The sequence below is a fragment of the Melozone crissalis genome, unplaced genomic scaffold, assembly GCF_028551555.1.
Source record: "Melozone crissalis strain CALT ecotype California unplaced genomic scaffold, PUWL_Pcris_2 ptg000016l_1, whole genome shotgun sequence".
Taxonomy (NCBI): Eukaryota; Metazoa; Chordata; class Aves; order Passeriformes; family Passerellidae; genus Melozone; species Melozone crissalis.
The window spans coordinates 54,071,196-54,083,216 of record NW_026535794.1 but is presented as its reverse complement, the minus strand read 5'-3'; the positions used below and the strand labels follow the sequence as shown (position 1 = coordinate 54,083,216).

General features: G+C 61.1%; 1 protein-coding gene across 1 annotated transcript in view; it reads left to right on the top strand.

Annotated features, from left to right (window-relative positions):
* SUGCT (succinyl-CoA:glutarate-CoA transferase) overlaps positions 1-11,491 on the top strand; it is a 322,995-nt gene extending 311,504 nt beyond the window's left edge. The window contains exon 14 of the mRNA XM_054273946.1: positions 11,142-11,491. Within this exon, the coding sequence (XP_054129921.1) occupies positions 11,142-11,305 (164 nt within the window). The 3' untranslated portion in view covers positions 11,306-11,491. The remainder of the gene's footprint in view (positions 1-11,141) is intronic.
* Positions 11,492-12,021: the final 530 nt, after the last annotated feature.

The window sequence follows — 12,021 nt, the reverse complement described above, 5'->3', positions numbered from 1 at the left end:
CTAAATGTAAGGGGCGGGGCTCCATGTGTGAGGGGCAGTTCTCCAAATGTGAGGGGCAAGGCTCCTTGCAGTGAGGGGCGGGGCTCCATGTGTGAGGGGCAGCGCCCCTGTCGGTGAGGAGCGGGGCTCCATGTGTGAGGGGTAGGGCTCCAGGCAGTTAGGGGCGGGGCTCCATGTGTGATGGGCAGGACCCCATTCGGAGAGGGGCAGGGATCCATTTGTGGGGGACGGGGCTCCATGTGTGAGGGGCAGGGCTCCATGTGTGAGGGCCAGGCCTCCAGGCGCTGAGAGGCATGGCTCCATGTGTGAGGGGCAGGGTTTCAGGCGGTTTGGGACAGGGCTCCATGTGTGAGGGGTAGGGCTCCATGTGTGAGGGGCAGGGCTCCATGTGTTAGGGGCAGGTCTCCGTGTGTGAGGGGCAGGGCTCCATGTGTGAGGGGCAGGGCTCCATGTGTGATGGGCAGGGCTCCATGTGTTAGGGGCAGGTCTCCGTGTGTGAGGGGCAGGACTCCATGTGTGAGGGGCAGGGCTCCATGTGTGATGGGCATGGCCCCAGTCAGTGAGGGGTGGAGCTCCATGTGTTAAGGGCAGGGCTCCATGTGTGAGGGGCAGGGCTCCGGGCCGTGAAAGGCGGGGCTCCATATGTGCTGGGCAGGCCCTCAGTCGGTGAGGGGCAGGGCTCCATGTGTGAGGGGCAGGGCTCCTAGAAGTGAGGGGTGGGACTCCGTGTTTGAGGGGCTGGGCTCCATGTGTGAGGGGCAGGGCTCCTAGCAGTTAGGGGCGGGGCTCCATGTGTGAGGGGCAGGGCTCCAGAAGTGAGGGGTGGGGCTCCATGTGTGAGGGGCGGGGCTCCATGTGTGAGGGGCAGGCCTTCAGGCCGTGAGGGTCAGGGCTCCCTTTGTGATTGGCGGGGACGCAGTGTGTGAGGGGCGGGGCTCCATGTGTGAGGGGCAGGGCTCCTAGCAGTGAGGGGCGGGGCTCCATGTGTGAGGGGCAGGGCTCCGTGTGTGATGGGTCAGGCCCCAGTCACTGAGGGGCAGGGCTCCATGTGTGTGGGGTGGGGCTCCATGTGTGCGGGGCAGGGCTCCATGTGTGAGGGGCAGGTCTCCATTTGTGAGAGGCAGGGCTCCAGGCAGTGAGGGGCAGTGCTCCATGTGTGAGGGGTGGGGCTCCATGTGTAAAGGGGCAGGCCTCCAGGCGCTGAGAGGCAGGGCTCCATGTGTGAGGGGCGGGGGTCCATGTGTGAGGGGCGGGGCTCCATGTGTGAGGGCCAGGGACACAGGCAGTGAGGGGCAGGGGTCCATGTGTGAGGGGCGGGGCCCCTTTCGGTGAGGAACGGGGCTCGATGTTTGAGGGGTAGGGCTCCAGGCAGTTAGGGGCAGGGCTCCATGTGTGATGGGCAGGGCCCCAGTCGGAGAGGGGCAGGGGTCCATTTGTGGGGGGCGGGGGCCTATTTTTGAGCGGCAGGGCTCCATGTGTGAGGGGCAGGCCTCCAAATGTGAGGGGCAGGCCTCCTAGCAGTGAGGAGTGGGACTCCATGTGTGAGGAGCAGGGCTCCAAATGTGAGGGGCAGGTCTCCATGTGTGAGGGGCAGGGCTCCTAGCAGTGTGGAGCGGGGCTCCATGTGTGAGGGGCAGGGCTCCATGTGTAAGGGGCAGGGCTCCAAATGTGAGGGGCAGGCCTCCTAGCAGTGAGGAGTGGGACTCCATGTGTGAGGAGCAGGGCTCCAAATGTGAGGGGCAGGTCTCCATGTGTGAGGGGCAGGGCTCCTAGCAGTGAGGAGCGGGGCTCCATGTGTGATGGGCAGGGCCCCATGTGTGAGGGGCAGGTCTCCAAATGTGAGGGGCAGGCCTCCTAGCAGTGAGGAGTGGGACTCCATGTGTGAGGAGCAGGGCTCCAAATGTGAGGGGCAGGTCTCCATGTGTGAGGGGCAGGGCTCCTAGCAGTGTGGAGCGGGGCTCCATGTGTGAGGGGCAGGGCCCCATGTGTAAGGGGCAGGGCTCCAAATGTGAGGGGCAGGCCTCCTAGCAGTGAGGAGTGGGACTCCATGTGTGAGGAGCAGGGCTCCAAATGTGAGGGGCAGGTCTCCATGTGTGAGGGGCAGGGCTCCTAGCAGTGAGGAGCGGGGCTCCATGTGTGAGGGGCAGGGCTCCATGTGTAAGGGGCAGGGCTCCATGTGTGAGGAGCAGGGCTCAATGTGTAAGGAACGGGGCTCCATGTGTGAGGGGCAGGGCTCAATGTGAAAGGAACGGGGCTCCATGTGTGAGGGGCGGGGCTCCATGTGTGATGGTCAGAGCGCCATGTCTGAGGGACGGGGCTCCATGTGTGAGGGGCAGGTCTCAAAATGTAAGGGGCAGGGCTCCTAGCAGTGAGGAGTGGGGCTCCATGTTTGAGGGGCCGGGCTCCAGTTGTGAGGGGCAGGTTTCCATGTGTGAGGGGTAGGGCTCCATGTGTGAGGGACAGGGCTCCATATGTGAGGGGCAGGGCCCCAGTCAGTGAGGGGCAGGCCTCCAGGTGTGAGGGACAGGTCTCCATGTGTGAGGGGTGGGGCTCCATGTGTGAGGGGCGGTGCTCCAGGCAGTGAGGGGCAGGGCTCCATGTGTGATGGGCAGGGCCACAGTCACTGAGGGGCCGGGCTCCATGTGTGAGGGGCGGGGCTCCATGTGTGAGGGGCAGGGCTCCATGTGTGAGGGGCAGAGCTCCAGGCAGTGAGAGGCAGGGCTCCATGAGTGAGGATAAGTGCTCCATGTGTTAGGGGCAGGGCTCCATGTGTGAGGGGCCGGGCCCCAGTCGGTGAGGGGCGGGGCTCCACGTGTGAGGGGCAGGGCTCCATGTGTGATGGGCGGACACCCAGTCAGTGATGGGCGGGGTTCCATGTGTGAGGGGCTGGGTTCCAGGCCGTGAGGGGCAGGGCTCCATGTGTGATGGGCAGGGCCCCAGTCAGGGAGGGGCAGGGCTCCATGTTTGAGGGGCGAGGTCCATGTGTGAGGGGCAGGGCTCAATGTGTGAGGGCCAGGGCTCCAAATATGAGGGACGGTGTTCCATGTGTGAGGGGCATGTCTCCAAATGTGAGGGGCAGGGCTCCTAGCAGTGAGGAGCGGGGCTCAATGTGTGAGGGGCAGCGCTCCATGTGTGAGGGGCAGGGCTGCAAGCAGTGGGGGGCAGGTCTCTATGTGTGAAGGGCAGGGCTGCATGTGTGAGGGGCATGGCTCCAGGCCAAGAGAGACAGGGCTCCAGGCAGGGAGGGGTAGGGGTCCATGTGTGAGGTGCAGGACTCCATGTGTGAGGGGCAGTGCTCCAGGCGGTGAGGGGCAGGGCTCCATGTTTGAGGGACCGGGCTCCATGTGTGAGGGGCAGGGCTCCAGGCGGTGAGGGGCAGGGCTCCATGTGTGAGGGGTAGGGCTCCAGGCGGTGAGGGGCAGGGCTCCAGGCTTTGAGGGGCAGGGCTCCATGTGTGAGGGGCGGGGCTCCATGTGTGAGGGGCAGGGCCCCTTTCGGTGAGGAACGGGGCTCGATGTTTGAGGGGTAGGGCTCCAGGCAGTTAGGGGCAGGGCTCCATGTGTGATGGGCAGGGCCCCAGTCGGAGAGGGGCAGGGGTCCATTTGTGGGGGGCGGGGGCCTATTTTTGAGCGGCAGGGCTCCATGTGTGAGGGGCAGGCCTCCAAATGTGAGGGGCAGGCCTCCTAGCAGTGAGGAGTGGGACTCCATGTGTGAGGAGCAGGGCTCCAAATGTGAGGGGCAGGTCTCCATGTGTGAGGGGCAGGGCTCCTAGCAGTGTGGAGCGGGGCTCCATGTGTGAGGGGCAGGGCTCCATGTGTAAGGGGCAGGGCTCCAAATGTGAGGGGCAGGCCTCCTAGCAGTGAGGAGTGGGACTCCATGTGTGAGGAGCAGGGCTCCAAATGTGAGGGGCAGGTCTCCATGTGTGAGGGGCAGGGCTCCTAGCAGTGAGGAGCGGGGCTCCATGTGTGATGGGCAGGGCCCCATGTGTGAGGGGCAGGTCTCCAAATGTGAGGGGCAGGCCTCCTAGCAGTGAGGAGTGGGACTCCATGTGTGAGGAGCAGGGCTCCAAATGTGAGGGGCAGGTCTCCATGTGTGAGGGGCAGGGCTCCTAGCAGTGAGGAGCGGGGCTCCATGTGTGAGGGGCAGGGCTCCATGTGTAAGGGGCAGGGCTCCATGTGTGAGGAGCAGGGCTCAATGTGTAAGGAACGGGGCTCCATGTATGAGGGGCAGGGCTCAATGTGAAAGGAACGGGGCTCCATGTGTGAGGGGCGGGGCTCCATGTGTGATGGTCAGAGCGCCATGTCTGAGGGACGGGGCTCCATGTGTGAGGGGCAGGGCTCAATGTGAAAGGAACGGGGCTCCATGTGTGAGGGGCGGGGCTCCATGTGTGATGGTCAGAGCGCCATGTCTGAGGGACGGGGCTCCATGTGTGAGGGGCAGGTCTCAAAATGTAAGGGGCAGGGCTCCTAGCAGTGAGGAGCGGGGCTCCATGTTTGAGGGGCCGGGCTCCAGTTGTGAGGGGCAGGTTTCCATGTGTGAGGGGTAGGGCTCCATGTGTGAGGGACAGGGCTCCATATGTGAGGGGCAGGGCCCCAGTCAGTGAGGGGCAGGCCTCCAGGTGTGAGGGACAGGTCTCCATGTGTGAGGGGTGGGGCTCCATGTGTGAGGGGCGGTGCTCCAGGCAGTGAGGGGCAGGGCTCCATGTGTGATGGGCAGGGCCACAGTCACTGAGGGGCCGGGCTCCATGTGTGAGGGGCGGGGCTCCATGTGTGAGGGGCAGGGCTCCATGTGTGAGGATAAGTGCTCCATGTGTTAGGGGCAGGGCTCCATGTTTGAGGGGCCGGGCCCCAGTCGGTGAGGGGCGGGGCTCCACGTGTGAGGGGCAGGGCTCCATGTGTGATGGGCGGACACCCAGTCAGTGATGGGCGGGGTTCCATGTGTGAGGGGCTGGGTTCCAGGCCGTGAGGGGCAGGGCTCCATGTGTGATGGGCAGGGCCCCAGTCAGGGAGGGGCAGGGCTCCATGTTTGAGGGGCGAGGTCCATGTGTGAGGGGCAGGGCTCAATGTGTGAGGGCCAGGGCTCCAAATATGAGGGACGGTGTTCCATGTGTGAGGGGCATGTCTCCAAATGTGAGGGGCAGGGCTCCTAGCAGTGAGGAGCGGGGCTCAATGTGTGAGGGGCAGCGCTCCATGTGTGAGGGGCAGGGCTGCAAGCAGTGGGGGGCAGGTCTCTATGTGTGAAGGGCAGGGCTGCATGTGTGAGGGGCATGGCTCCAGGCCAAGAGAGACAGGGCTCCAGGCAGGGAGGGGTAGGGGTCCATGTGTGAGGTGCAGGACTCCATGTGTGAGGGGCAGTGCTCCAGGCGGTGAGGGGCAGGGCTCCATGTTTGAGGGACCGGGCTCCATGTGTGAGGGGCAGGGCTCCAGGCGGTGAGGGGCAGGGCTCCATGTGTGAGGGGTAGGGCTCCAGGCGGTGAGGGGCAGGGCTCCAGGCTTTGAGGGGCAGGGCTCCATGTGTGAGGGGCGGGGCTCCATGTGTGAGGGGCAGGGCCCCTTTCGGTGAGGAACGGGGCTCGATGTTTGAGGGGTAGGGCTCCAGGCAGTTAGGGGCAGGGCTCCATGTGTGATGGGCAGGGCCCCAGTCGGAGAGGGGCAGGGGTCCATTTGTGGGGGGCGGGGGCCTATTTTTGAGCGGCAGGGCTCCATGTGTGAGGGGCAGGCCTCCAAATGTGAGGGGCAGGCCTCCTAGCAGTGAGGAGTGGGACTCCATGTGTGAGGAGCAGGGCTCCAAATGTGAGGGGCAGGTCTCCATGTGTGAGGGGCAGGGCTCCTAGCAGTGTGGAGCGGGGCTCCATGTGTGAGGGGCAGGGCTCCATGTGTAAGGGGCAGGGCTCCAAATGTGAGGGGCAGGCCTCCTAGCAGTGAGGAGTGGGACTCCATGTGTGAGGAGCAGGGCTCCAAATGTGAGGGGCAGGTCTCCATGTGTGAGGGGCAGGGCTCCTAGCAGTGAGGAGCGGGGCTCCATGTGTGATGGGCAGGGCCCCATGTGTGAGGGGCAGGTCTCCAAATGTGAGGGGCAGGCCTCCTAGCAGTGAGGAGTGGGACTCCATGTGTGAGGAGCAGGGCTCCAAATGTGAGGGGCAGGTCTCCATGTGTGAGGGGCAGGGCTCCTAGCAGTGAGGAGCGGGGCTCCATGTGTGAGGGGCAGGGCTCCATGTGTAAGGGGCAGGGCTCCATGTGTGAGGAGCAGGGCTCAATGTGTAAGGAACGGGGCTCCATGTATGAGGGGCAGGGCTCAATGTGAAAGGAACGGGGCTCCATGTGTGAGGGGCGGGGCTCCATGTGTGATGGTCAGAGCGCCATGTCTGAGGGACGGGGCTCCATGTGTGAGGGGCAGGGCTCAATGTGAAAGGAACGGGGCTCCATGTGTGAGGGGCGGGGCTCCATGTGTGATGGTCAGAGCGCCATGTCTGAGGGACGGGGCTCCATGTGTGAGGGGCAGGTCTCAAAATGTAAGGGGCAGGGCTCCTAGCAGTGAGGAGCGGGGCTCCATGTTTGAGGGGCCGGGCTCCAGTTGTGAGGGGCAGGTTTCCATGTGTGAGGGGTAGGGCTCCATGTGTGAGGGACAGGGCTCCATATGTGAGGGGCAGGGCCCCAGTCAGTGAGGGGCAGGCCTCCAGGTGTGAGGGACAGGTCTCCATGTGTGAGGGGTGGGGCTCCATGTGTGAGGGGCGGTGCTCCAGGCAGTGAGGGGCAGGGCTCCATGTGTGATGGGCAGGGCCACAGTCACTGAGGGGCCGGGCTCCATGTGTGAGGGGCGGGGCTCCATGTGTGAGGGGCAGGGCTCCATGTGTGAGGATAAGTGCTCCATGTGTTAGGGGCAGGGCTCCATGTTTGAGGGGCCGGGCCCCAGTCGGTGAGGGGCGGGGCTCCACGTGTGAGGGGCAGGGCTCCATGTGTGATGGGCGGACACCCAGTCAGTGATGGGCGGGGTTCCATGTGTGAGGGGCTGGGTTCCAGGCCGTGAGGGGCAGGGCTCCATGTGTGATGGGCAGGGCCCCAGTCAGGGAGGGGCAGGGCTCCATGTTTGAGGGGCGAGGTCCATGTGTGAGGGGCAGGGCTCAATGTGTGAGGGCCAGGGCTCCAAATATGAGGGACGGTGTTCCATGTGTGAGGGGCATGTCTCCAAATGTGAGGGGCAGGGCTCCTAGCAGTGAGGAGCGGGGCTCAATGTGTGAGGGGCAGCGCTCCATGTGTGAGGGGCAGGGCTGCAAGCAGTGGGGGGCAGGTCTCTATGTGTGAAGGGCAGGGCTGCATGTGTGAGGGGCATGGCTCCAGGCCAAGAGAGACAGGGCTCCAGGCAGGGAGGGGTAGGGGTCCATGTGTGAGGTGCAGGACTCCATGTGTGAGGGGCAGTGCTCCAGGCGGTGAGGGGCAGGGCTCCATGTTTGAGGGACCGGGCTCCATGTGTGAGGGGCAGGGCTCCAGGCGGTGAGGGGCAGGGCTCCATGTGTGAGGGGTAGGGCTCCAGGCGGTGAGGGGCAGGGCTCCAGGCTTTGAGGGGCAGGGCTCCATGTGTGAGGGGCGGGGCTCCATGTGTGAGGGGCAGGGCCCCTTTCGGTGAGGAACGGGGCTCGATGTTTGAGGGGTAGGGCTCCAGGCAGTTAGGGGCAGGGCTCCATGTGTGATGGGCAGGGCCCCAGTCGGAGAGGGGCAGGGGTCCATTTGTGGGGGGCGGGGGCCTATTTTTGAGCGGCAGGGCTCCATGTGTGAGGGGCAGGCCTCCAAATGTGAGGGGCAGGCCTCCTAGCAGTGAGGAGTGGGACTCCATGTGTGAGGAGCAGGGCTCCAAATGTGAGGGGCAGGTCTCCATGTGTGAGGGGCAGGGCTCCTAGCAGTGTGGAGCGGGGCTCCATGTGTGAGGGGCAGGGCTCCATGTGTAAGGGGCAGGGCTCCAAATGTGAGGGGCAGGCCTCCTAGCAGTGAGGAGTGGGACTCCATGTGTGAGGAGCAGGGCTCCAAATGTGAGGGGCAGGTCTCCATGTGTGAGGGGCAGGGCTCCTAGCAGTGAGGAGCGGGGCTCCATGTGTGATGGGCAGGGCCCCATGTGTGAGGGGCAGGTCTCCAAATGTGAGGGGCAGGCCTCCTAGCAGTGAGGAGTGGGACTCCATGTGTGAGGAGCAGGGCTCCAAATGTGAGGGGCAGGTCTCCATGTGTGAGGGGCAGGGCTCCTAGCAGTGAGGAGCGGGGCTCCATGTGTGAGGGGCAGGGCTCCATGTGTAAGGGGCAGGGCTCCATGTGTGAGGAGCAGGGCTCAATGTGTAAGGAACGGGGCTCCATGTATGAGGGGCAGGGCTCAATGTGAAAGGAACGGGGCTCCATGTGTGAGGGGCGGGGCTCCATGTGTGATGGTCAGAGCGCCATGTCTGAGGGACGGGGCTCCATGTGTGAGGGGCAGGTCTCAAAATGTAAGGGGCAGGGCTCCTAGCAGTGAGGAGCGGGGCTCCATGTTTGAGGGGCCGGGCTCCAGTTGTGAGGGGCAGGTTTCCATGTGTGAGGGGTAGGGCTCCATGTGTGAGGGACAGGGCTCCATGTGTGAGGGGCAGGGCCCCAGTCAGTGAGGGGCAGGCCTCCAGGTGTGAGGGACAGGTCTCCATGTGTGAGGGGTGGGGCTCCATGTGTGAGGGGCGGTGCTCCAGGCAGTGAGGGGCAGGGCTCCATGTGTGATGGGCAGGGCCACAGTCACTGAGGGGCCGGGCTCCATGTGTGAGGGGCGGGGCTCCATGTGTGAGGGGCAGGGCTCCATGTGTGAGGGGCAGAGCTCCAGGCAGTGAGAGGCAGGGCTCCATGAGTGAGGATAAGTGCTCCATGTGTTAGGGGCAGGGCTCCATGTGTGAGGGGCCGGGCCCCAGTCGGTGAGGGGCGGGGCTCCACGTGTGAGGGGCAGGGCTCCATGTGTGATGGGCGGACACCCAGTCAGTGATGGGCGGGGTTCCATGTGTGAGGGGCTGGGTTCCAGGCCGTGAGGGGCAGGGCTCCATGTGTGATGGGCAGGGCCCCAGTCAGGGAGGGGCAGGGCTCCATGTTTGAGGGGCGAGGTCCATGTGTGAGGGGCAGGGCTCAATGTGTGAGGGCCAGGGCTCCAAATATGAGGGACGGTGTTCCATGTGTGAGGGGCATGTCTCCAAATGTGAGGGGCAGGGCTCCTAGCAGTGAGGAGCGGGGCTCAATGTGTGAGGGGCAGCGCTCCATGTGTGAGGGGCAGGGCTGCAAGCAGTGGGGGGCAGGTCTCTATGTGTGAAGGGCAGGGCTGCATGTGTGAGGGGCATGGCTCCAGGCCAAGAGAGACAGGGCTCCAGGCAGGGAGGGGTAGGGGTCCATGTGTGAGGTGCAGGACTCCATGTGTGAGGGGCAGTGCTCCAGGCGGTGAGGGGCAGGGCTCCATGTTTGAGGGACCGGGCTCCATGTGTGAGGGGCAGGGCTCCAGGCGGTGAGGGGCAGGGCTCCATGTGTGAGGGGTAGGGCTCCAGGCGGTGAGGGGCAGGGCTCCAGGCTTTGAGGGGCAGGGCTCCATGTGTGAGGGGCGGGGCTCCATGTGTGAGGGGCAGGGCTCCATGTGTGAGGTTGCAGGTCTCCATGTGTTTGTGGCAGGGCTCTAGGCAGTGAAGGGCGGGGTTCTGTGTTTGGGGGTCAGGGCCCCAGTCGGTGAGGGGCAGAACTCCATGTGTGAAGGGCAGGGCTCCTGGCAGTGAGGGGCTGGGATCCATGTGTGAGGTGCAGGAGTCCATGTGTGGGGGGCAGGGCTCCATGTGTGAGGGGCAGGGCTCCAGGCGGCGAGGGGTAGGGCTCCATGTGTAAGGGGCGGGGCTCCATGTGTGAGGGGCAGGGCTCCATGTGTGAGGGGCAGGGCTCCAGACAGTGAAGGGCAGGGCTTGATGTGTGAGGGGCAGGGCTCCATGTGTGAGGGGCAGGGCTCCATGGGTGAGGGGCAGTGTCCCAGTCGGTGAGGGGCAGGGCTCCATGTGTGCGGGGCGGGGATCCATGTGTGAAAGGTGGGGCTTCAGGCAATGATGGGCAGGGCTCCATGTGTGAAGGGCATGGCCCTAGTCAGTGCGGGTAGTGGCTCCAGGCAGTCAGGGGCAGGGCTCCATGTGCGAGGGGCAGGGCTCCAGGCGGTGAGCGGCAGGGCTCCATGTGTGAGGGGTTGGGGTCCAGGCGGTGAGGGGTAGGGCTCCATGTGTGAGGGTCAGGGCCCCAGTCAGTGAGGCCCTGGGCTCTCTGTTTGAGGGGCGGGGCTCCATGTGTGAGGGGCAGGGCTCCATGTGTGAGGGGCAGGGCTCCAGGTGGTGAGGGGCAGGGCTTGTCTGCAGGGAGCTGCTCCAAAATCAGTTCACTACAGCACACCACTAAAACATGACATCTGACTACCTGCAATAGAAGAAGACTTCTTATCATTGCCAGCTTCCAGATTTTCATTTTTGAAATTATTCCTTCCACAGCAAATAAATCATTGTTGATTTTCGTATGGCTACTGCTACTTGTATTTTTGATAAAACACGTAAACCAAACTGGTTTAATCATTCTGTCAGTTGTGTCACTGCAGGACAATGGAGCATACTGCAGAGGTGCTTGATCTGCTGCCAGCTGGAGATGGTGCTGCCCATTGTCCGTGCACTGCTCTGACAACAGTGGAAGTGTGTTAATGTGACACTGAATTGTGTCCTTATGCTTGTTCTGCCTCATGGTGTAGAAATGTGGGGATTTCTGCATCTCATCCTGAATGGGCTGGGCATTGCTGTTCAGGTAGCAGGGAGTGGAAGACTGGCGACATGACTCAAATCACCCTGATATATATATATACATATCACTGGAAAAAACGGGAAGATTTTCATAACATTTCATGACTATCCAGCACTCCAGAAATTCTACATTTGAGTGAACTATTTAAAAGGGGCTTATTGGTATATTATTGCGAACTGGAATCTTTTTAGTCTGTAATTTCAGAATAAAACATTTTGATGGTAAGGACTGTGATTAGAACTGATGTGAAAATGAGGTACTTTCCTTTAACAATTCAATATAAATATGGGTAGTAACTCTGGAAAATAATTTCCCTCCTATTTGGTTTTTTTTTGTTTTCAGGACCAGGTGTCAGATACAGTGAATTTGCTATGTCACATCCGAAACCACCTCCACTTGTTGGACAACACACAGTGGAGATACTGAAGAGCGTGCTGGGGTATGAGGATGACGCTATAGAAGAACTGCTTTGCACTGGTGCTGTGGCTCAGCATGAGGTCAGATAAGGAACATTAGCTACATTCCTTCACACTGAGTTCACATTACTTTGTCCTCTCTTTGCTCCCTTCAGTTTCCCTAATGGGACTCAAAGAGAAGACATAATTTAATTCCTAATTTTCTTCCACGTGTGTTTGTATGATTTTAACGCTGATGTATCAAATAAACAATCTCATGCTGTCTGAGTGAAAGATTTTCTTGGGGGGGTTGGGAATAAATGTAATTATACAGTCCTGTGTGACTACTCATTCTCTCTACTTCACATGGAAAATGGAGTCCTTATCATAATTACAGTAATTGCCTAAACATTTGTCCCCAGAAAGACATGATGTTAGTGAAAAGAAGCAGAAGCTTTAAAATCTTTATACTAGACTCTCCACTCACAGAAAGCTGCTTTGTGTCTTAATAGAAAGTAATTTATTTACAAATTGGTAGTTGATATGATTGATTTTGAACAGAATTATCCATCCTGAAAACTTTGTTCATCTCTAGTTTAGATCAAGAGTAGACTAACCATTCTATTCCATGGAATTCCAAATTACTAATATGTCATTATATTACATTGCACAGTCATGACAATCTCAACCTGTTAGCAGAAAGAAGCTCTAAATTGGCACAGTTCTTCAGTTATCAAAAATACCTGTTCCAAGACCAGTTGAGAGAAAAACTGTGGCTGAATAGTCTTCTGTAATTTTATTCAGAAAGCTTCAGGGTACTCTTCATT